General features: G+C 42.4%; 1 protein-coding gene across 1 annotated transcript; it reads right to left on the reverse strand.

The window, feature by feature from the left end:
* On the reverse strand, positions 1,751-25,641 carry SLC6A16 (solute carrier family 6 member 16). Its single transcript, XM_005692839.1, has 11 exons — positions 25,443-25,641; positions 24,851-25,008; positions 24,536-24,662; positions 24,143-24,318; positions 23,795-23,905; positions 23,377-23,618; positions 5,147-5,333; positions 4,604-4,805; positions 4,303-4,462; positions 2,222-2,384; positions 1,751-2,011 (listed from the first exon to the last, which is right to left on the reverse strand). The coding sequence occupies exons 1-11, from the start codon at positions 25,639-25,641 to the stop codon at positions 1,751-1,753; spliced, it is 1,986 nt and encodes a 661-aa protein (XP_005692896.1).

The following is a 26,440-nucleotide window of genomic DNA, read 5'->3' on the forward strand; positions in this document are numbered from 1 at the left end:
TCTGATTCCCACCTTACCCGACTCAATAGAACGGGACTTGAAGCGGACGGATCGTTTGGATTGGGGTGGGGAGTGGGGAGGCGCGGCAGGAAGGAAGGAGCTTGGGAGGGTGGGGCTACCAAGGTACCGGAGCCAATGGGTGATGACCTGGAGGCTCACATCCCTTCCAGCCCTGCAGTCCTCAAGCTTGAGCTCCAAACGTCCGAGGTCCAGAGATATCTGGGATCTCTGCTCTTCCCATTCACCAGACTCACCTAGGGGTCCCACGCTCCAGTGGTTGAGGATGTCCGCTCTTTCTTCTTTTGGCACATAAACTTAAACAGGGACAACCTCCCTGTGAGTCCTAAGCAATCTGAAGTCCTGGGATCTCTTGAGCGTTTAAGGGAAACCCATTCCCTGGATCTTCGGAAGTCTCCAAAACCTCCACCCACAGCCTCCAATCCCCAGTTCCTAAGGGACTGACTCCACCTCCTCCTGCGAAGTGCTTCAGCTGTTATGGAGTCACCCCCCCCACCCCCCCCACACACACAAGTTTTGAAATACTCAGTTATCATCCACTGTGGGGGTTCCCCAGCGGCTCAGCTGTAAAGAATCCGCCTACAAATGCAGGAGACACGGGTTCAATCCCAGGGTCGGGAAGATACGCTGGAGAAGGAAACGGCAACCCACTCCAGTATTCTTGCCTGGAGAATCCCATGGACAGAGGAGCCAAGTGTGTTAGTCATTCAACAGTGTTCCGCTCTCTTGCGACCCCATGACTGTAGCCGTCCAGGCTACTCTGTCCTTGGAATTCTCCAAGCAAGAATACTGCAGTGGGTTGCCATTTCCTCCTCCAGGGGATCTTCCTGACCTAGGGATCGAAACCCAGTCTTCTGCATTGCAGTCAGATTCTTTACCGTCTGAGCCACCAGGGAAGCCCTATCATCCACTAGGCAAATTCATTTGACGTAGCTCTGTGGTAAAACCTGCCATGTTTCTCTTACCAAGCAGATATGGGACCCTGATGGGCTCAGCAATACAATTTGGTAGTTCCCCAAGCTGGTTGTGTGTCAATTCACAGATACAGAGTCTGCAACAGTTCTGGAATCTATTGAAGATTAATTTTTAGACGAATGATAGGGTTACCACTTCCCATCAGCAAGTGTATTAATACCCTTTACATCTTTATTGAAGTCACTATTTCCTGGGTTTCTCCTGGCTCAAGGTCAATCCTTGGATAAAGCAAGTCGAGTAATCTAGCATTTAATTTACCATGGCAAGGAAAGGCAGGAACTCAGGGCTGGACATTTGGCTCTCAAAACAATGGAAGCCTCATGAGAGGAAGACTGAACATCTGAGATATTTATAGAAGAAAAAAAAATCTGCTCACACCCAGTGCTTAGAATCCCAGTGGACTAATTTATTGACCAACAGCATTATTCCTCTAGATTCATTCCAGAAACTGGGTAGACCCGTTGAGAAGCATGTTCTGTAGGCATCACCAATGGCATATAAAATGGTAAGTGTATATACTGAGGAAGGGATGGGGAAAACACAGTGAAAGCAGTAACCAGGGAAGATGTGGTCTAGGAGACAAACTGCAAAGCCAGGCTCCATGAGCTCTCCCACCCCACCCAAAAATGTCCCTATCCTTGGGAATAAAAGCAGCTCTGGGTCTAGAGACATCAACAGTTGCAATTTGACATTGACTTGCCTATTAAAAGCTGTTTTGAGGGATATATGATGTCAGGCCAAATAAATAGTTAGGAAGTCACACCACAGGTTGATCAGCAATTTCACTATCACCTTGGAGGATTTCTTCGTTTTCAACCTCTTTAATGGGTGTCAGTTGGAAACTTAGGGGTAAGGACTTGGAGGATATCATAGGCTTGTCCCAGCTGGTGGAGTTGAAAGGAATCCCATGAGTGAAGCAATATACAAAGTATATAGGGATGGGAAGGATGACAATGAGTAAAAAGCTGAACAATATGAATAGCCCCCATGATGGGTATTGTCGAACCATTTCTTTTGACTGTGGAGAGACGGGAAAGGGGTTCAGAACGTAGAAGTTCCCAGAAGAGGAAGGACTGGGGAAGGGGAGGGTCAGAGGAGAACCAGGACAGAGGACTAAGAGTTTTCAGGGAATCGGAGAATGAGATGATAGTCTTTAGACCAAGAGTGGATTGAAAAATCTAGCCCCCCACTCCCTATGAAGGTCAGGGGTCTGAAGAGGGCGACTTACAGTGCTTGAGTCCCAGGCCAGATACGTGACATTCTTCAGAGATAGTTGAAATACAGTGGTCGCAGACAGGGTTAGCAGCACAACTGGAATTAGACAGGACCACAGCCAACAAATGATGGAGTACATAGGACGGCCCCACAGGTTAGCCGTGTCTGCAAAGAAACTGGGAGGAAGGGCCACAAGACTGTAGAAGGCCCAGTTGGGCCTTACCCAGTCTTGGAGGACAAGATCAGCCAGACCTTAGCCCCTGCCTCAGCTCAAGCCTCATCCTCTATCTTCTTCTCAGTCAATCTTCTATCCCTACTCAAGAAAAAATTTCAAATATTCCTCTACTGCTCAAAAACATTTCATGGATATCAATGCCCTCAGGATAAAGGCCAAGCCCCTTTCATTCATTCTGTGAATATAAGAGTGTCTATGACACACCAGGGATTCTTCTAGTTGCTGGGTATTCATCCATAGTGAACAACACAGACTCTAAAAGAGTAACATTTGACCCTCCTTCAGCTTTTCTTCCCTGGAGAAGGAAATGGCAATCCACTCCAGTACTATTGCCTGGAAAATGCCATGGACAGAGGAGCCTGGTAGGCTGCAGTCTATGGGGTCGCAAGCTTTTCTTAGCTTCTTCCAGCCAATATATTCATCGTCCTTTACTGCATGTTCTCAATCTCAATGAATACACAAATGGAGTCCTTTGGTCTAGAGTGCCCTTCTCTCTCCCTCTTTGTCTGCATATTCATCTGTCCAGACTAAGCTCAACCATCCTCTACCTAGGATGCTTTCCCCGACTCTCCAGATGCCCCTAAATGTCCCAGGCTACCTCTACTATAGACTTTCCTTCTTGTACTGGGATTGTCTGCTCATACATGTCTTTCTCCTTGGACTCTGCACTCTTTGAGAGGAGCTTATTCCATTCATTTGTACCCCAGTACCACAAGACTTTCTTGACACAAAGACTCAAGATACATGTGAGTGAGTGAATGAGTGAGTAAACTGACTCCAAGAACCACTGTCAGCTGAAAACGCTGCCACCTGAAACTTCTACCCTTAAATTATACCATGTGGATGACTACACATCTGCCTGTTTAAAAATTGGGCCTGGGGGTTGTTTGTATTCCTTGTATTTTATTTGGATTTTCCCACTCTTTCTTCCACAGTTATGCTTAATGTTCCTGATTATCCTATTCCCTCTTCCTTAGTAGCTTTTCCTTGCAGAATTAGACCACATCTCTCAACCTACACCTCTCCCACCTTAGCCCAAGCCATTCATTAACTCCCATTTGGAATATTACAATAGCTCCTAACTGCTCTCCTTGCTTCACTCTTGATTCCTCATAGTCTATTCATCATACAACAATCAATCATAGGTATCTTTTTGAAAAAACAAACCTGATAATGTCAATCCCCTTCTCAAAACCCTTCCATGCCTCCTCTCTCATTCTACATAAAAAACTAAGTCCTGCCTTAGCTAAAAAGTCCTACATCATCTCCCATTACCTCTTTGGCATCAGCTCGTAACATTCTAATCTCTGATTTCCTTGTTGCTCAAAAACTTCAGGAATGATGCTTCCTCTTGCTTTGGTACTTACTGTTTCTCTACGTGGAATGCTCTCTCAAAATCCTTTCATGCTTCCTCCTCTCATTTCATTCAGGAGTCTGCTCAAATGTCACCTTACCAGAGAGGCCTTCCCTGTGATCCTATCAAAGTTATTGATAGCACATACTCCCACTCTTGATCATCTTACCTCACTTTTTGATTTTTCTGTCAGTTATCACCTCTTGCCATTTGTATTTGTTCATTTGGTTATTATTATGAATCTCTACCACTAGAATGTAAACTCCCTGGGGACAGGGAGTTTTACTCAATGCTTGTTTTACTCAATGCTCTGTCCTTGATTACTGAAACAGTTCCCAGAACATATTAAGCACCCCAGAAATATGTTAAATGAATGAATGAATAAAAAGGTTTTTCAGAGGGCCCTGGAGTTCCCTGAAGTTAAGGGTCCCTATGTCACTCTTGTCAAGTGAAAATAGAGGCAATAAGAAAGGGATCAACCTTCCCTATAGACCCAAGCTATCACCTGTTGGCCTCTCTGGACCATTTCACAGCCAAGTTTTCCAATATGATGACGATGATTATAGGGAGGATTGTCCAGTAGTCAGATAGCAGTCTGATGTAGTAGCTGCCTGACGGTCGAATGAAGAAGAGGCCACACAGGAACATGAGCATTAAGACAACCACTGGAGGGAACATTGGATTTAGATCAAGGTCAGAGGTTTGGCTGGGTAACAAGGGCTAAGCAGAGGTGATAGACTAGGGCCGTATAACAATCTGAATGAAGTCAGGGTCATTGATGGGTATACACATGTAGGTCAGAGTACCTGTAAACAGCTTTGTATATTTCTGGACAGAAATAAAGATGTCCTGGAGAGAGGTAATGATGCTCTCCACGATCCCTATCATGGTGGACATCTCCAGGTTCAGCAACATTACGAAGAACAGGAAGGACCAGAAGACAGACCCAGGAATAAAAGACATGGCTTCAACGAAGGCCAGGAAAGCAAAGTTTGTGCTCCCCTTAATCTGTGAAGGGGAGAAAGGAGAGGAGTTAAAGTGTCCTTGAATTTAACAAAAACAACACAAAGTATAGAGATATATTCTATCTTTCCTGAAAATTTTCTTAAAACCCCTGCATCACTGAGAAAACCAGATTTCCAAGCTGACCCTCTGACATGGAAAACCAGTCCACCTAGTATTACTCATAGAAGGGCATTCTGGAAACTGTAGTTCTTTGCATTACCAAGGTTGCAGCTTATCCTGGTGCTTCTGGGATTTTTTTCTTCTGGTGCCAATAAAAGCTGAAATTTCTGTTTTACAAAAGGTTTTGAAGGAACTCTAGGACTCATTCACCTATTTTTACTGACCTTCAAAAACTGCTCCTCTAAGTTGCACTCAGCCACATGGCTGAGGACCTCCTTCTTGATGGGGTTGGAGAGGCTGTTGAACCAGGAGGTGAAGATAGAGGTTGGGTTACCAATAAGATTTTGAGGTGGCTGGGCCTCAGGAGGCAGTATCCCCATGTTTACCAGCTTCAAAAGTGTTTCAGTATTCCTGAGGATAAGGAGTTGAATTACATAGAATCATTTTGCTCCTTAGAAAATGATCTGCTTTTCCCTTACCTTCCAGATAAGAAAGGACATCATGTTACTGATCTGGTTAAGGTAGCTGCTGCTGCTAAGTCGCTTCAGTCGTGTCTGACTCTGTGCGACCCCAGAGATGGCAGCCCACCAGGCTCCCCAGTCCCTGGGGTTCTCCAGGCAAGAACACTGGAGTGGGTTGCCATTTCCTTCTCCAGGGTAAGGTAGAGCCTTCTCCAGGGTAAGGTAGAGCCTGGGATTAAATCTAGAAGCCACCCACCTTCAAAGTCATGAATTTTTATGAGCCTGGATAATTTATGACCCTGAGGGGATGGGGCAGGAGAAGCCTTTCCTATAGTCTTCTTGAGTCTTATAGAGTTCTTGGAAACTCTGAGTCCCTGCTCTAATGATGGGGTCTCTTATTCACTCCCTACCTCTTATTCACACCCTACCTCTTTCTTAGACTAGCAGGTGAAAGTCAACCTTCTAAGCTTTGTATAACTGAATGTCAGGGAGCATTTACTTAAGTGTACCATATGCATAACAGTCCCATGAAGTTGTACTATGCTGTGAGAAACTTGCACTTTTTGATCTCGGTCCTGCTCTCTAACTTTTATCTTACCCCATGACCTTCTGCAGATCTGCTCTGCTCACACTTAACTTCTTACAGTTCCAGGGCATGCCATGCTCTCTCATGCTCAAGACCAACCCCACTCCCACCATCATTCTTCACTTGGGCTAATTCCTATAAATCCTTAAAACTTCAGCTCATTGCTCTATAGTAACTTCAATGGAAGGTTTGCTGATAATAGCAAAATGCAAGTGGCAGAGATCCAACCAGTCAATCCTAAAGGAAATCAACCCTGAATAGTCACGGGAAGGACTGATGCTGAAGCTGAAGCTTCGATACTTGGGCCACCTGATATGAAGAGCCGACTCGCTGGAAAAGACCCTGATACTGGGAAAGATGAAGGCAAGAGGAGAAGGGTAGGACAGAGGATGAGATGGTTGGATGGCATCATTGACTCAGTAGACATGAGTTTGAGCAAACTCTGAAAGATGGTGCAGGACAGGGAAGCCTGGCATGCTGTAGTCCATGAAGTCGCAAAGAGTCAGACATGACTTAGTGCCTGAACAGCAACAACAAAGAGGCATTTCTAATCACATTTTAGAAAATAAAATACTATATGCTCTTCTGGTAATAGGCAAGTTAAATATTTGGACCAAACTTCTCACTGGAAATAATTTAAAAGACTCAAAGATATTTTTAAATCTTGAAAAATAAAAATATTGATAAGATAATAAGGAATTACAGTATTGGACAAAAATCAGAGTACAAACAAAAGCAGTGGGGGAAGAAGACTTGCAAAGCAATTTTGCCTTGAAGGGTACGTCACATACATCAAACTATACCTGGAGTTTCCAGGCAGTTTGATGTAAAAGCACCAGAGCATGCCCAAAGTAAGGATAAGAACAGAAGGTCTTCCCCTAAATCTGGCATTTCAAAGGGTTGCACCTTCAATAATAAAAAATGAACCAGAAGCTTGCACCCAACTGTTCCACACCACAAGGAACACAAGGAAGGCTGCTTCAGAAAAGGACAAAACAAGGGCAAATTTTTAAGGTTCCTGAATGTCATAACCACAGCCAACCCTAGTTTAAACTTGGAGCCCAAATATTTGAGCCTGGTTGTCACAAAAGCTAAAGTTAGAGTCTTTCTAATGTCCCTATGTATCAAGTAAAAGCAAAAGTCCTATCTAGATGAATATACCCTCTACTTAGGCCTTAAAGAATTCTTACAAATAACAGTCAAATTAATAAGACATGGAGAGAACCACACACATAAAAACAAGACATCATGAGAAATAATACAATAAAAATATCCCCAAAGTTACTACAAATATTAGAATTATAAAAAATTATAATACAATTAAGCCATGAAATTAAAAGATGCTTACTCCTTGCAAGGAAAGTTATGACCAACCTAGATAGTATATTCAAAAGCAGAGACATTACTTTGCCAACAAAGGTCCATCTAGTCAAGGCTATGGTTTTTCCAGTGGTCATGTATGGATGTGAGAGTTGGACTGTGAAGAAAGCTGAGCACCGAAGAATTGATGCTTTTGAACTGTGGGGTTGGAGAAGACTCTTGAGAGTCCCTTGGACTGCAGGGAGATCCAACCAGTCCATTCTGAAGGAGATCAACCCTGGGATTTCTTTGGAGGGAATGATGCTGAAGCTGAAACTCCGGTACTTTGGCCACCTCATGCGAAGAGTTGACTCATTGGAAAAGACTCTGATGCTGGGAGGGATTGGGGGCAGGAGGAAAAGGGGACGACAGAGGATGAGATGTCTGGATGGCATCACCAACTCGATGGACGCGAGTCTGAGTGAACTCTGGGAGTTGGTGATGGACAGGGAGGCCTGGCGTGCTGCGATTCATGGGGTCACAAAGAGTCGGACACGACTGAGCGACTGAACTGAACTGAACAGGCAGTACAGAACTGTGATCCCTGCTGCTGCTGCTGCTGCTGCTAAGTTGCTTCAGTCATGTCCGACTTTGTGCAACCCCAGAGACAGCAGCCCACCAGGCTCCCCCGTCCCTGGGATTCTCCAGGCAAGAACATTGGAGTGGGTTGCCATTTCCTTCTCCAATACATGAAAGTGAAAAGCGAAAGTGAAGTCACTCAGTTGTGTCCGACTCTTTGCGACCCCATGGACTGCAGCCTACCAGGCTCCTCCATCCATGGGGTTTTCCAGGCAAGAGTACTGGAGTGGGGTACCATTGCCTTCTCCATGATCCCTGAGAGAAGGAAAACAAATGAGGTGCACCATATAATTATCCTGGTTTTCTGCCTGAAAGCACATTCTAATCTGCAGAGCAGAAAAGATCACAAGTAAACCATGGCAGTCTCACTGAGTTGGGGAGACAAAGAAGGAGTTCAGGGAGGCCAAAGAAGTTGAAGTTCCAAGAAAGAATTCTGGAGGAAATGTAGTTATGAAGAAAAAGAGTTCCAGAAATTTGCATCCAGTCTGTTGAGTGTGTGCTGAATTTTAAGAGTCACACATACAGGATGAAAATCCACAAAGCTATATATAAAGAACAACTCAGTTCAGTTCAGTTCAGTTCAGTCGCTCAGTCATGTCCGACTCTTTGCGACCCCATGAATTGTGGCACGCCAGGCCTCCCTGTCCATCACCAACTCCCGGAGTTCACTGAAACTCATGTCCATCGAGTCGGTGATGCCATCCAGACATCTCATCCTCTGTCGTCCCCCTTTCCTCCTGCTCCCAATCCCTCCCAGCATCAGAGTCTTTTCCAATGAGTCAACTCTTCGCATGAGGTGGCCAAAGTACTGGAGTTTCAGCTTTAGCATCATTCTTTCCAAAGAACACCCAGGGCTGATCTCCTGTAGAAAGAATAACTGGAAAACATCCAATCTGAATGGAGTATTCAGCAGAGAGTCCAGGAGAGCCATGCCTTCCAAATGGGACTGAAGGACTCCTGGAGAAAAGAGGGCTCTAGACCCACCATACTGAGGCTTAAAATCAAGCCTCAAAAGTATCAAACTGAATCACAAGTATCATTACTTGCTAGAACAAAACTCAATCAATACTCATTCAAGGAAGACAACAAAAAGTCAGACACGCAAAAATATAGAATTCACAAAGTCCAACCTCCAGTCAAAAATTAGTAAACAAATGAAGAAAGAGAAAAATGTGACCTTGATCAGTATAAAAACCAGTAAATAAAACAGTCATAAAATAGAGCAATAAATGACAGATGAAGGACTTAACAGTCAGGGATATTAAAATATCTTATTAAAAAAAAAACAATGTTAAAGTATTTTTTTAAAATATGAACCTAACAAGTAGAGAAATGGAAGACAGAAAAAAGAACCAGGGGAGACTTCCCTGGTTGGTACAGAAGATAGGAATCCACCTGCCAATGCTGGGGACAGTTTCAAGCTCTGATGTGGGATGATCCCACATGCCACAGAACAACTAAGCCCGTGTGCCGCCACTCCTGAGCTTGTGCTCCAGAGCCTGTGCTCCACAACAAAAGGAGCCACCAAAATGAGAAGCCCACACACTACAAATAGGGAGCAGCCCCCGCGCACCACAACTAGAGAAAAGCCCATACAGCAACAAAAACCTGTCATAGCCAAAAATAAAAATGAATAAATTTTTAAAATTAGTTTTAAAAAAATAACACCTGATGAAACAAAAAGAGCCCCACAATATACTAGATAAATTGAAGTATAATTAAGAACCTTCCCACGAAGAAAGTTCTAGGCCCAGATGGCTCACTGGCATGTTCTGTCAAATAATTTGAGTCAGAAATAATAATATTACAAAGATTCTTTTGGAAACCGGAGAAGGAGGAGGAACCCAGGTTGTTTTCTGAAGCCAGTATTACCCTGATAATAAAACCATGCAGGGACACCAGAAGAAAACAAAATACTGCTATCGCTCATCAACCTAGATTCAATGTCCTGAACAAAAGTCAACAGACCTAATCCGGCAACAGATGAAAACATAATACACCATGATCAAGCGGAGTTTATTTCAGGAATGCAAGAATGTTTAAACATTCAAAAATCAGCCAATATAATGGATCACACTAAAAATATAGAAGAAATAAACAATCAACTCAGTAGTTATAGAGTAACTGCACAACAAAATTCCAGCATTCATTTATGTAAAAAATTGCACAAAATAAGGAATATAAGGGAACTTGCTTAACCTAATTAAAGACATCTGGGGAGGAAATCCTTCAAATAATATGGTACATACTAGTGATTCACTGCTTTCCCCTGAAAATGTCAAAATGCGTGAATATCCATTCTCACTTTTTCTATCTTCTACTGGAGATTCTAGTCAGTGAAATAAAGCAAGTAAAATAATCTTGTTAAAGATTAGAAAGGAAGAAGTAAAAGTCTTCATATGCAGATATGTGATTGTATATGTAGAAAATCCTAAAGCTACAAAAATAAGTGAATTTATCAAGGCCAATACCCACCAATTAGTTATATTCCAATATACTAAGCAGTGAACAATTAAATGATTAAAATTTCAGAATTTTATTTACAATAGAACATAAAACACAAAATTATTACAGAAAAACTTTACAAAGTATTATAAGACATGCCATATATTGAAATTTACAGAATACTACTGAAAGAAATTAAAGAACATATAGGGATATATCATGTTCTTAAATACGAAGACAAAACTTTGTTAATTATTCATTCTTCCCAAAATGATCGATAGATTCAGTGAAATCTCAACAGCAGAGCATAACTCTTTTTGTAAAAAGAGAAAAAATTGACAAACTATTTCTAAAACTTACATGGGGGAAGTGGCCAAGAGGGTGGAATAGAAAGACCCTGAGCTCACCTCCTCCCACAGGCACACCAAAACTAAAATTATTTACAAGGCAATTATTGATATGAACGACAAGAAGATTAGTAGAAAAAAATCTTCTACAACTAAGGATATAAAGAAGGAAATACAACAAGATGGGTAGGAGGAGCAGAGGCAAGGCATAAGCAAGGCCCCAGGGCAGGTGACTCAGAAGTGCGAGGATAATTACAATTGTAGAGGTTCTGCCCAGGGAGCAAGGGGTACAACCCCCTCATGGGGCTCTCCATCCCCTAGGTTCTGCACTGGGAAGATGAGCCCCCAGAATCTTTGGCTTTGAAGGTCAGTGGGGCTTATTTTCAGGAGAGTCAGGGCTATGAGAGATAGAGATTCTACTGTTAAAGGGTACACACAAAATCTCATACACTCCAGGACTCAGGGCAGAAGCAGTTGTTTGAAAAAAGCTTGAGTGAGACTCACTTGCTGATCTTGGAGAGCCTCCCAGAGAGGAACAAGACAACTGGGACTCATCCTGAGGACAAAGACACTGGCAGTAGCCATTTCGGGGAACTCATTCTACCACGAGGACAGTGGAGCTGGCAAGTGCCGTTTTGGAAATGTACCTCTAGCTTATTAGTCCCAAGGACCCAAATCTACCCACCAGTCAGTTAGCATCAGTCCTGGGATGCCTCAGGCCAACCAGGTAGCTTGATGGAGACCCAGTCCTAACCACTAGAGGGCCCAGGATTCAACCCCACCCACCAGAGGAATCTTTTATGACCAAACACAAGGTGTCTAAAAATCAACTACAAGGAAAAAACTGCAAAAAAAAAAAACCCACAGACACATGAAGGCTACACAATACGCTACTAAACAACTGATGGGTCACTGAAAAAAATCGAAGAGGAAATTTAAAAATACCAGGAGATAAATGAAAATTAAGACATCACAATCCAAAACCAGTGACAAAAGAGGCAAGAATATGCAATGGGGAAAAGACAACCTCTTCAATAAATGGTATTGGGAAAACTGGGTAGTTATAAGCAAAAGAATCAAACTGAATGACTTTTTCACACCACATACAAAAATAAACTAAAAATGGATTAAAGACTTAAACATAAGACCTGAAATCGCTAGAAGAAAACTTAGTCTACTTTTTGACATCAGTCTTAACAATATATTTTCTCAGGTAACAGACACAAAAGCAAAAATAAACAAATGGGACCAAATTAAACTAAAAAGCTTATGCACAGTGAAGGAAACTATTAATAAAACAAAAAAAAAGGCCACCTATTGTATGGGAAAAGATATTTGCAAATGATATACCAGCAGGGGGCTAAAATCCAAAATATACAGAGAGCACATACAACTCAACTTAAAAACAATCCAATTAGAAAATGGGCAGAGGACTGAGGAGACATTTTTCCAGAGAAGACATACAGATGGACAACAGGCTCATGAAAAGATGCTCAAGGTCACTAATTATTAGAGAAATGCAAATCAAGAAAAGAGCAAGATACCACCCAACACCTGTCAGAACAGCTATTATCAAAAAACAATAAAAAGTGTGCTGAGGAAGTGGAGAAAAGGGAACTCTTATACATTGTTGGTGGAATGTAAACTGCTACAGCCACTCTGGAAAAGAGCACTGAAATTCCTCAATAAATTAAAATAGAACTACCATATGATCCAGCAATTCTACTCCTGGGTATTTACCCAAGAAAATGAAAACACTAATTTGAAAAGATATATGCACCCCATGTTCATTATTACTTACAATAGCCAAGATATGAACTCAACCTAAATGTCCATAATAGATGAATGGATAATAGGCAAAACTGAATCACTTTGCTGTAGACTCGAAACTAACACAACACTGTTAATCAAGTATGCTCCAATATAAAATAAAAAAAAATTTTAATTGATGAAAAGAAGATATATATATATATATATATATATGTATGTACACACACACCAAGCTTCCCAGGTGGTGCTAGTGGTTAAAAAAAAAAACCTGCCTGCCAACGCAGGAGATGTAAGAGACGCAGGTTCAATGCCTGGGTCTGGAAGATCCCTTGCAGGAGGAAATGGCAACCTGCTCCAGTATTCTAGCAGGGATAATCCCATGGACAGAAGAGCCTGGCAGTCTATAGTCCACAGGCAGTCCATTGTTTTTAAGTTGAGTCGGACACAGCTGAGTGACTGAACAACCCAACTACATATATATATATATATATATATATATATATATATATATATATATATATATAAAACGAAATATTTACTCAGTCACAAAAAAGAAGGAAATCTTGCCACGTGCAACAATACAAATGGATCCAGAGGATATTATTCTAAGTGAAATAAATCATATAGAGAAAGTCACATGTTTTATGAGATCACTCATACATGGAATCTAAAAAACAAATGAATGCACATACCTAACAGAAACGGAGTCACAGACACAATCATAGTTACAGAGAATAAACAGATGGTTGCTAGAAGGGAGGTGTTAAGGGAGGAGAGAAATTGGTGAGTTACAAAATAAATTAGTCATAGGTATAAACTGTACCATGTGGAGAATATTGCCAATATTTATATAATATCTTTGTATGGTGACAGATGACATCTAGACTTACATTTTGAAATGCAGAGAAATAGTGAATTACTGTGTTATGTGCCAAGAAAGAACACAGTGTTGTAGGTCAATTATACGCCAAAAACAAAGAAACTCATAGAAAAAGAGATTAGAAGTGTGGTTACCAGATGCATCAGGGCAGGGGGGTGGAGGAACTGGATGAAGATAGACAAAAAGTACAAACTTCCAGTTATAAGATAAGTAAGTACTAGGATGGACTGAATCAGAGGTAAGTTGGTGAACTTATATATAGATCAATAGTATTATACAATCTGAGGAAAAGAGGAAATCATATTTTAGAACATAGTGAACAGAGCCTTGGGGGCTTACAGGACGGTAACAGAGAGTTTAATACACATACACGTAATTCAGAGTTCAAAAAGGAGAGGAGGGAATGAGGCAAAAAAAAAATTTAAAGAGAGAATGACGGTAGAGTTCTCAAAGCTGGTGAAAAATACACATTTACAAAGTTACAAAGCTTAGCCAATTCCAAGTAGGATGAATATTTTTTGAATGCCTTCTCATCAGAAATAACAGAGTTCAGATGTACATTCTACCCTACTTTTATATGATGCAGTTGAAAGTCCTGTACATGAAAGGACTCTGAAAAGTAAATGGTAGCAACAAGCAGCTCGGAGAAGGAAAGCCAAATTCAAAGTACCACTGCATTAGCAATGAATTTACAATGATGTTTCTCGATAGCATCTCCAGACCTGGACTCAAAAGTAGCCTGAAACCAAGAACTGTCTGTCGAGTATGGACAAAAAGAATTCCAAGAGAAAAAGTCCAATATTTCTGGCCCAAGGAAAAGAGGCCTCAAATTTCAGAGAGAACAAGAGAAATCCCCTGATTTTTCTTGCTCTTTTCTGTTTTATCAAACATGTCAGACAATCCTGCAGCGACAGAGGTGGCTGGGCAAGTACCTATACATCTGAGATGGAAATCCACCCTCTGACCAAATAAACTGTGGTTCCAAGTACACGGATAACGGAGGAAAATCCCTGTTACTTTAAATATTCTTTCTATTGTCTCAATGTGTAGCCCGGGAGGCAGATGGAGTTGATGAAATGAGTCGCAGAACAGGGAAACTAAAGCTCTAGTTTTCTAGGCAGAAAGTCAAGTAGTGGGGCTTAAGAACTGGAAAGTGTTGGGGAGACTTCAGGTAAGAAGGAGCTGAAGAAGGTGATCCCATAAAGTGTTATATGAAATTCTTGGTAGCACAGGGTTATATCTGACCCTGAACAGCATTCCAAAGACTTGGACAACTAGAAAATAAGGTATATCACTGCCCAGCTTCCAAACTATTAGTGGCACACAACTAAATGGATCCAAACAGCACTGAAATTAAAAACTGAACTGACATTGGGTCCACAGCCCACAGAAGATGGGAAGAAACTTACAACATAAATCTAACCAGGGCAGTTGTCTCATAAAACTGTAAAAAAAAAAAAAATTATCCAAAGAAAATGAATACAGTCTCATATATGTTTAAAATAAATATATACAACACAAAATTACTTAATGTATAAAGAATCAGGAAAATCTCAGTATGCCACAAGGAAAAAGATAATCAACACATAACAACCCCAAAATGACACAGAAGTTTTAACTATCAGACTTTAAAGCAATTATTATAATCATACTCTGAGAAGTCAGAGCAAACACTCTTGAAACAAGTAGAAAGACAAACTATCAGCAGACAAAAGATACAAGAAAAATACTAAGTGGAAAATTTTATAACTGAAAAATACAGTAACAGAAAATTCACTTGAGTGGCTTGTCGGGAGCCAGCGTGAGGAATCCCACCCGTGACAAGGTCATGCAGAAGGAAGCCTGACAAAACACAAGGTTCGGCTTCAGGGATTCCCCCTGGAAATTCCTGAGCATCCACCCCCCAAGACCAGAATCTGCCTGCTTTACTATATTATGCTTTCCACCTACGCTTCTGTCGTTAACAGGGGACTGTCCCCCACCACCTTTTTCTGGAAAAAAATTAGAGCTTTTAGATAATAAATCTCCTGGGCATAATACGAGTGTTTCAATCCAAAAACCCCTCTGATGACTTTCTAGCCTGCCTGCAGGACTCGTACAGCTGCGCATGTGATTGTTTGAGGCCTCCCGACTGCGGGAGGCACAGGAAGCTTAAAACATCCTAGGAATGTCCAGGCTTCCGAGGAGTCAAAATCATTAGAATAGGACTGATTAAAGGTTTCATTTGTTGAGCCAATACTTGCTGCCAAATTTTCATATCTTTTATTTTTAGGTATAGTTGGTAAATAGAAAAACAGGTAGTAGACCTGGTATTAGCAACACTAGATCTTTGAGTTAAGTACTTTCTTTGTTATAACCCACTGCACCTTTGTTCTATAGGAATGTAACTTTTTTGTACTTTGAGGGATTGCAGAGTAAAGAAAAAACACTTCTCAGAAAAGGAGTTTTCTGGACAATTATCCAGGAAGAGAGCCATAAAAATGTTAACAAGCCTCTTGGCCAGAAGATAATGTAAACCACCTGAGACCTTTTGTATACAGGAGGGTATGCAAAAAGAAAGCCTTGTCTCAATGAGGGTCAGGACTGCTGCCCCTGCTTAACTCTATTTCTTTATGTACAACTTGGGGTATATAAGCTGATTTTGAAAAATAGTTTTTGGAGTCTTGCACCAATGCTGGGCTTCCCCATGTTGTTCTTTTCTTTTTCCGGCTGAATTCTCATCTGGAGCAGGGAGGCTCATCATGTCTACTTATTTGTCCTGGCTTCTAAGATCCGTAAGAGAGAGAGCCCAAGGCGGGGCACTCTCCGATATTCAAACGGGCGCCGGTGGCCTAACGTGGATGGTGCAAGTTCCTTGTCTGGAACTTTATTGGTCTTCCACATAATCCAAGTTATTCAGCCCTCTTTCTCTACTTAATTTTCCTGCTACACTATTGTTTCTTAATCTAATCTTATATTAATAAATAATTTTTTCTCACGCCAACGCCGTCCCCGCTTCGAATTCCCTGGATCCACCAGGGCAGGACCCCGGCAGTGGCTAAATATCAGAATGGAGATGACAGAAGAAATAGTCAGTGGCCTGGCTGAAAAAGTCCCCTGAAACTTTGGCATTTGGTCAAAGTCATAAAAACTTTAGATTCAAGAATCTCAATGAAACTTAAACAGGCGTTGATAAACCTGAAAAACCTATACTCAGACACATCAAAATCAAACAAATGAAAACTAAACATTGAAAAATCTGGAATATATGGATTTGTGTATTCAGTTTGTTGTATATCTGAAACTAGCAACACTGTATATCTAGTTCAATTTTTAAAAATTGTTTTTACTCTGAAAGCTGCCAAAGAAAAATAACACATTGTATACAGGGGAACAACAATTTGAGTGACTGTGTTTCTCATCAGAAATGTAGACCAGAAAGAAATAGTATATTTTTTAGGTATTGAAAGAGAAGGATTGTCAACACACAATTCCTCCAAGAAATAAGTGTAAAATAAAGGCATTATTAGATGAAGGAATCTCAAAAAATTCATGGCCAACATATCTTTAATACTAAAGAAATGCTAAAAGTTTTTCAGATGGAATGGAAATAACACTGGAGGAAAAATTCAAACTTCAGAAACTAAGGAAGTGCCACGAAAATGATATCCAGGTAAATATAGCAGGATATTTTTCTCCTCTTAAGTTTGAGAATACGTATGTCAGTTGAAAGTAAAATTTATAACATTGTTTGATAGGATTTTCAGTGTATGTGGTACATATGACAACCATAAAACAAAGTGGGGAAGATAAAGGGTCTTATTATGTTGATACAGTTTTACATGTCACTTAAAGTGAAAGTGAAGTGAAAGTGGCTGTCGTGTCCGACTCTTTGTGACCCCGTGGACTGTAGCCCACCAGGCTCCTCCGTCCATGGGATTCTCCAAGCAAGAATACTGGAGTGGGTTGCCATTTCCTTCTCCAGAGGATCTTCCCGACCCAGGGATCGAACCCAGGTCTCCCACATTGTGGGCAGATGATTTAACCTCTGAGCCACTTGAAGTCGTAAAATATTAATTCTAAATAGACTGTAAAAAGTTAAGTGCTCATTTTTCTTGGGTTGTTTGCCTTCTCATTGAGTTGAAAGAGTTCTTTACATACTCCAAGTAACATGTAGTTGATCCTTCAACAAATGGGGGTTAGAGACTTCCCTGGTGGTCCAGTGATTAAGAATCCATCTGCCAATATAGGGGACATGGGTTAGATCCCTGATCTGGGAAGATTCCACATGCTGCAGGGCAACTAAGCCGCTGCACCACAACTAGAGAAAGACATATCACAGCCAAAAATAAAATAATTTTTTTTTAAAAAAAGCTCATTGAAAGTTATCTATTTTTTAAAAATGGGATGTTGGGAGAGCCATCCCTCTGCACAGCTGAAATTCCACTTTTAACTTATAGTCAGACCTCCACATCTGCAATTCCTCAGTATCCAGTTCTGTATCCATGGATTCAGCCAATCGCAGATCATGTAGTACTGTAGTACTATTGAAAAAAATCCACGTATAAGTAAGTGGGCCTGTGCAATTCAAACTTGCATTGTGCAAAAGATCAACTGTGTACAGAACATATAAATTCCTCCAATTTTGTAACATGTACTTTCATTATCTTAATGGAATCTTTCAAAGAGAAAATGATTTTAATCCCAATGGTGTCCAATTATTAACTATAATAAGGGCTCTCTTACTAGCAGCAATGAGAACTCTATAAAGTATAGAAAAACAGCAGATATACAGAATGGCAGGCAATACCACTAGGCCTAAGGCAAATTAATAAGAAAGGAACCAATGTGAAGGGAGTTATTTCTAGGCTATCTTTTTAAACTCTTTAAAACTGAAAAGCAAGAGTATATATAGTATCCCATCTTCTGTATAAGAAAGAAAGTAAATAAGAAAATATACGTTTTTCTACTTATTTTTACAAATACCAGAAGGATAAAGTAAAAAAATAATGAGTTTCCTTCAGAGGATGGGTGGGAATTGGGTTGAAGTGATGGTCAGTTCAGTTCAGTTCAGTCACTCAGTTGTGTCTGACTCTTTGCAACCCCATGAACTGCAGCATGCCAAGCTTCCCTGTCCATCATCAACTCCCAGAGTCCACCCAAACCCATGTCAATCGAGTCGGTGATGCCATCCAAAAATCTCATCCTCTGTCGTCCCCTTCTCCTCCTGCCCTCAATCTTTCCCAGCAACAGGGTCTTTTCCAATGAGTCAGCTCTTCGCATCAGGTGGCCAAAGTATTGGAGTTTCAGCTTCAACATCAGTCCCTCCCATGAACACCCAGGAATAATCTCCTTTAGGATGGACTGGTTGGATCTCTTTGCAGTCGAAGGGACTCTCAAGAGTCTTCTCCAACACCACAGTTCAAAAGCATCAATTCTTCGGTGCTAAGCTTTCTTTCTAGTCCAACTCTCACATCCATACACGACCACTGGAAAAACCATAGCCTTGACTAGACGGACGTTTGTTGGCAAAGTAATGTCTCTGCTTTTTAATATGCTGTCTAGGTTTGTCATAACTTTCCTTCCAAGGAGAAAGCATCTTCTAATTTCATTGCTGCAATCACCATCTGCAGTGATTTTGGGGCCCCCCCAAAAAAAGTCTGACAGTTTCCACTGTTTCCCCATCTATTTCCCATGAAGTGATGGGACAGGATGGCATGATCTTAGTTTTCTGAATGTTGAGCTTTAAGCCAACTTTTTCACTCTCCTCTTTTACTTTCATCAAGAGGCTCTTTAGTTCTTCATTTTCTGCCATAAGGGTGGTGTCATCTGCATATATCTGAGGTTATTGATATTTCTCCCGGCAATCTTGATTCCAGCTTGTGCTTCCTCCAGCCCAGCGTTTCTCATGATGTACTCTGCATAAACTTAAATAAGCAGGGTGACAATATACAGCCTTGATGTACTCCTTTTCCTATTTGGAACCAGTCTGTTGTTCCATGTCCAGTTCTAACTGTTGCTTCCTGACCTGCATACAGGTTTCTCAAGAGGCAGGTTAGGTGGTCTGGGATGCCCATCTCTTTCAGAATTTTCCACAGTTTGTTGTGATCCACACAGTCAAAGGCTTTGACATAGTCAATAAAACAGAAATAGATGTTTTCCTGGAACTCTCTTGCTTTTTCCATGATCCAGCAGATGTTGGCAATTTGATCTCTGGTTCCTCTGCCCTTTCTAAATCCAACTTGAACATCTGGAAGTTCAAGATTCATGAAGTGTTGAAGCCTGGCTTGGAGAATTTTGAGCATTACTTTACTAGCATGTGAGATGAGTGCAATTGTGTGGGAGTTTGAGCATTCTTTGGTATTGCCTTTCTTTGGGATTGGAATGAAAACTGACCTTTTCCAGTCCTGTGGCCACTGCTGAGTTTTCCAAATTTGCTGGCATATTGAGTGCAGCACTTTCACAGCATCGTCTTTCAGGATTTGAAACAGCTCAACTGGAATTCCATCACCTCCACTAGCTTTGTTCGTAGTGATGCTTCCTAAGGCCCACTTGACTTTACGCTCCATGATGTCTGGCTCTAGGTGAGTGATCACACTATCATGATTATCTGGGAGACTGACATTTCTCTGTATCTTCTTGTATAATTTTGTCTTTGGAATCCATATTAATGGTTTAATAAAATAAAATTAGGGGTGCTAAAATGTCATATAAACAGAAATAAATGAACATAACTGTATTTCAAGTGAATAACATATCCACACTGAACTGAGGAGAAAGAACCACAGCATTTTGACCATAAAATTCAGGATAAAGACAAGTTTCCAGCAAACACTGGAACATAGGATCAGTGTAGTGTGTGTGCGTGCATGCATGCTCAGTCATGTCCTACTCTTTGCTACCCTATGGACTGTAGCCCACCAAGCTCCTCTGTCCGTGGGATTTCTCAGGCAAGAATACTGGAGTGGGTTGCTATTTCCTCCTCCAGAGGATCTTCCTGACCCAGCAAGTTGTGGGATCAAACCCACAACTCCTGTGTCTCCTGCATTGCAGGCAGATTCTTTACCACTGAGCCATCAGGGAAGCCATATTCTAGTATCAGAATTAAGCAATGGGTGTGTGTGAGAGACAGACACAGAGACAGTGTGTTTTCTATCAACACTGTGGAAAGCAATTTGCATTATCTAGTGAAGCAGAAGATAGATGCAGGAGATTGAAGAAACATGGTCACGGTATTTAGCAGCTCTTCCCATCAAGAGACAAAGTCTATTTTTCCACTCCTGGAATCTGGGGAGTCTTTGTGAATTCCTTTGACCAAAAAAATGTAACAGCAGTGACAACGGGAGCATTCTCATGCTTAGTCTTCGAGATATTTTTCTGATTCCACCTTTATTCTCTGTGAGCTGCCATATGAGGAAGCCCAGGCTAGCCACAAGGCGAGGCCTCCTGGAAGAGAACAGGCTTTGCTGACCTGCCAACCGTGCAAGCAGAGTGAGCCCAGCCACCACCATGTACAGCAGAGCAGTGCTGCTCCAGCTGGGCCCAGCTGAATGCAGACATGTGAGTTAACCCATCCACACCCAGGAGAAGAACTCTCCAGTCAACCCACAGATCAGAAGGAATTAACCACTGCTGTTTTCAGCCACTTACTTTTGGAGTGATATGTCTCACAGCAATAGATAACTGCTGCTGCTGCTGCTGCTAAGTCGCTTCAGTCGTGTCTGACTCTGTGTGACCCCATAGACGGCAGCCCACTAAGGCTCCTCTGTCCCTGGATTCTCCAGGCAAGAAAGAACACTGGAGTGGGTTGCCATTTCCTTCTCTCAATGCATGAGAAGCAAAAGTGGAGTCGCTTAGTCGTGCCTGACTCTTAGCGACCCCATGGACTACAGCCTACCAGGCTCCTCCGTCCACAGGATTTTCCAGGCAAGAGCACTGGAGTGGGGTCACTCCAACAATTTCACTTTTACACCCTTGAAAAATGTGCACACATGTAGTGCACTTAGGAAAATGTATAATGTTTAGAGAAACATTGTTTCAATAGCCAAAAACTAGAAAGATTGTACAAACATTCTCTAGTAGAAGAATGGGCAAATAAACTGTGGTATGTTCATTTACTGGAATATTATACAGCATTTAAAAAGCACAGACTAGAGGAAGATACAACAATACAGATGAATATTTCAAGCACATGTTGAATTTAAAAAGTAAAACACAAAAGAATACAAAGAAAATGTGTATGTAAATGAACAAATTAGACTACATAAATGGATACATTAAACTACTGCTTTGTATAAATGTTCAAATTAAACTATATTGCTTAGATAAGCATACATATTAGAAAACGTAAAGAAAACAAAGAACTAATTATCATAAAAGTCATGATAATGGGTACCTCTAGGAAGGAAGAAAAAAGATATAATTAGAGATAACATGAAGAGCTTCCAAGGTCATTCTAGTTCTTACAATGGGTACTACACATTTTGTTTTATGCATGTTTCTACCCCATGGACTGTAGCTCACCAGGCTCCTCTGTCCATGGAATTCTCCAGGCAAGAAGAATGGAGTGGGGAGCCATTCCTTTCTCCAGGGGGTCTTCCTAACCCAGGGATCAAACCTGGGTCTCCTGCATTGCAGGCAGATTCTTTACCATCTGAGACATGAAAGAAGTCCCTCTATATGTATGTAATATACAATAAACTGTTTTTTTAAATATTAAAAATACCATTACACTCCCACCAGGCTGGCAAAATCTTAAAGTTTGACCAAGTTCAATCGAGTGTTGTGTAGAAAGTGAAATACACTAATTCTCACGTATCATAAACCATGTTGAAAATCAGACAACGTATGTTAAGTCTATAGGTGTGCCAACCCTACCCAGCAATTCCATTCTTAAACATATACATTAGAGAACTCTTGCAGGTGTGCGTCTGAATATGCCCAACCTTCTAGAAGGAAAACAGTGGCCATTTGCATGGATTAGGATTACCAGCGATAAATTCAGCTTAGGTTTGCCTCCTCTGAGAATTCTTCTCTGAGTAGCTCAGGCAGAATGAATAGCTCTGTATTTTGTCCTCCCCATGACTTCTGCTGCTGGTTGTCATGAGTTTAAGAGCATATAATCAAGTATCTAATTCCCCTCCCGTTCTCCCTCCAAACCTTAAAACTCAGTGAAGGCAAGGTCTATGGTCTGATTCACCTGACCAATCTTCATGTTATACAAGGAGTACTTTCTAAATGTTTCAAGAGTGTTTTTGAAATTAATGGCTAAAGTATTAAAAATGGGGATGAATTAAAGAATAAAAAGAATTTTAAAAATAAAGGCTCTAGTTCTGAGAGTCCTTTTACGGTTTAAGTATGATAGACTGGGTGTTAACTGGAAGGACTGATGTTGAAGCTGAAACTCCAATACTTTGGCCACCTCATGCGAAGAGCTGACTCATTGGAAAAGACCCTGATGCTGGGAAGCATTGGGGGCAGGAGGACAAGGGGACGACAGAAGATGAGATGGCTAGATGGCATCACCGACTCAACAGACACGAGTTTGGGTAAATTCCGGGAGTTGGTGATGGACAGGGAGGCCTGGCGTGCTGCAGTCCATGGGGTCACAAAGAGTTGGACACAAGTGAGCGACTGAACTGAACTGAACTGATGAAAGACCAACAGAAATCCCTAAATTTAGGAGCTGACAGTAAAAAATGAAGGCATTCAAGAAGTGGAGAGTTCTACAGATGACTATGGTTCTGGATACGATCTGGGACTAGAGTAACCTTGAATGCTTTCCTATCTCTGTGGAGGTACTCTGAGGTGAACAGTTGGCATTCTCAGAGTTTGAAGATTTCTAGGACTAGAAAAGGGCTCTAAGAGGGATAATATATGACAGGGATTCTACTGTCTCTGTTTTCCACTATAGGGAAAAGTAGAGGCTTGCAAGTGCACCTGAGATTGAGACGTGTGACTGTGGGTCTTTGTAGCAACTTTAAGGTTAGGCTCTCTGTGTGTTGTAGTTCCCTGAAGTTGGGATCCTCAACTAAGAGGTTGGGCTTACTTCTCATTGCAGTGGTGCGTGAGCTGTGTGGCCCAGAAGCCCAAGATAGAGAAGATAAAAGGCGTGACAAGCAACATGGAGATCAGGTTAGCCAGAGCCACAGTCACGGCATCACTGAGACAGCTGCTGGATGACTGAATATGCGAGGCTATGGAGACAATGGAGCCAAAGCCGAGGCCCAAGGAACACAAGACTTGGTTCCCTGCTCCGCGCCATACGTTCACGTTGTACATAGCTGATATCTAAAAGGCAGAAGACAAGTGTTAGGGGAAGATGTCAAAGAAGGAGAGGAGAATCTTAAAAGGGTTAAAATGGGGGATAGGGGACACAGAGAGAGATAATGGGGAAAGGATGCCCTAAGAATAGGCAGGAAATGTCCTCCAAGGCCTGACAGGGGAATGAGGAAGATGCACCTTACCTTGACAACTGTCATATGGTGAAGGCCAAATACTGCCCCTTCTAGCATTATACTCCGCAGGACAAAACAGAGCATTATGAGACCGCTGGTTGATACCAAGACACACATTACCTGAATTGAGAGTGGGACAAAGCATGTACCAGTGGGAGTTAACCAAAAATCAGCAAAGATCAAAAGTTCTGAATCAGAAATAAGGAGGAGTTAGAAGACAGCTTCTAGCAGGGGTCAGGGGCTACTGGGAGTAAAAAGTCAGAGGGAGTGAAAAATTAGCAAATCAAAGAGTAACAAATTTAGGTGAGGGCCAAAGCATCTGAGAACGTCAAGATATCAAAAAAATGGGTGGCTCACCTTCCCAGTCCACTTGAGGCCATTAAGCATGAAAGTACCAAGAAGACACACGGACATGAATAAAGGCAGGCACAGACTGAACACTGGTGGCCCGTTATCCTCAATCCTGTCTGAGGCCTTCAGAGTCATCCGGTACCAGAAGTACAGGGAGGGTGTCGTCCGTGCACATTCAGGATCTGAGGGGACCTGGCTCTGGACATGTCTGCTAGACAGGATGACCCCTCCCCTCTTCTTTATCCGCCCCCACTGCCCCCTCTTCCTTTCCCCTTTCCCCCCATTTCTTCTTCCTTCCACAATCTTCCTCTTCTTTATCACTCCTTGCTCCTTTCTCCTCTGCCAAATTTCCTCCTACCTCTCTGTTTCCCCGCTTCTCATCTTTCACTTCCTCCTCACCAAAGCCACTGGCGTTCTCCAGTAAGGGACATTTCTCCCATGGAACGGGATACTGGAAGGACTGACTCAAGTAGAACAGGATCCAGGCAATGATCACATTCACGAACAAGGCATTGATGAAGCACACCTAGGGGCCAGGAAGGAGGTGGCTGAGGAGGAACGGAAGGGTCGGGAAAAAGGAGGGGATTTGACAGAGGACTGGGGAACTGAAGGGATCTGACCCATGGAAGTGCAGCCTTGGGACCCATTCCAAGATGAGGGTTAGGATGGGGAAGGGGTGTAAAGGGTAGGCCTGGGCAGCCCAGGGCTCCTCACCATTAAGCTTGTATACCCTATACCACCAATCCAGGGGCTGATGACCTTCCACACACCAATGTTGCCCTGACGCATCCTCTGACCAGCTGCCATCTCCAGGAAGAGGAGAGGAACCCCAATCAAGAACAGCAAGAAGATGTAGATGATGAGAAAAATGCCTGTGGAGGGGATTCAAGGAGGAGCTCTCAGAACCAGCTGGCTTTTTGGTATCTGGACTTCTTCACGGGTACAGAAAAACTCGTTCCCCGCCAGTGATCTCCATCGGGGCATCTCATCAGGGGTCAACTGTTTGCACATCCCTTACAGTTCCAGGTGTCCAATTCTTTGGTCTCTAATTCCTGGAAGACCCAAACATCTAGTCTTCACCTCCACCCTTGACCCAGGCTTCTAGCCCCACCATCCTCCTGTTCAGATATTCTATACCTTTACCCATCTCATGATCCTTCACGTTCAGGCATCTGACTCCGATCCTGCTCAGGATACCAAGTCTTTATCCTCTACAGGCCCCAGAGACCTTGGGAGTTTGAAGTCTAGACAGGCCTCCATCTTATTAGCCCCTTGTGGATCCGTGGCTCCTGGTACCCAGACTTACCACCTCCACTGTGAAGCCACAGGTAGCAAAAACTCCAGAGACTGGCAGGCCTCATGGTATAGCCCATCTGGACCAGGAGGTACTCAGCCTTGTTGGACCAGAATGGACGAGTAATGAGGACTTCATTCTTCTCCTCTGGCACCTGAACTTTCTCAGGTAAGAATCTCTGTCTCAGGACTGGGGCAGCCTCTGCCCCCATGACAGGGGTTGCCTTGGGATGGCTGGCCCTGCTCTGAGCCTCAAAAGCTTGCGTCTCCCAGGCCTGAGCCCTCATAGCCCGGGCCTCAAAAGCCTGGACCTCAGAGACCCAGGCTGTCAGAGACCAGGTGGCTGTGCTCCTGTCTTCCAAAGAGTGACCTCCGGGGGAGCTTTCAGCAGATGAGACTTTGGCCAATGACGTTCCTGAAGCCTGGGCCTCTGTTGTCATTTCAGGGAGACTTTCAGGAGCAGCTCCAACTTTCACAAGGGAGGATTTGATTTTGTGAGTAGACCTGAAGGACACCAAAAACTAGATTTTAGGTTTTAGAGTAAAAAGATGACTGAGTTACAAAACAATCCTCAATACCTCCTAAGGAAACCTTCCATTTCTGTCCCTGTTGTGTATATGCTAAGTTACTTCAGTCGTGTCCGACTCTGTGCGACCCCATGGACTGTAGCCAGCCAGGCTCCTCTGTCCATGGGATTTTCCAGGCAAGGATACTGGAGTGGGTTGCCATGCCCTCCTGCAGGAGACCTTCCCAACCCAGGGATCAAACCTGCATCTCCTGCACTGGCAGATGGATTCTCTGCCACTGAACCACCTGGGAAATCCCAGATTCTACCATGCATGTGTGCATGCTAAGTGGCTTCAGTCATATCCAATTCTGTGCAAGCCTATGCACTGTAACCTGCCAGGCTCCTCTGTCCATGGGATTCTCCAGGCAAGAATACTGGAGTGGGTTGCCATGCCCTCCTGCAGGGGATCTTCTCAACTCAGGGATCAAACCCGTGTCTCTTAT

This window comes from Capra hircus, chromosome 18, assembly GCF_001704415.2.
Source record: "Capra hircus breed San Clemente chromosome 18, ASM170441v1, whole genome shotgun sequence".
In the NCBI taxonomy this organism is placed as follows: domain Eukaryota; kingdom Metazoa; phylum Chordata; class Mammalia; order Artiodactyla; family Bovidae; genus Capra; species Capra hircus.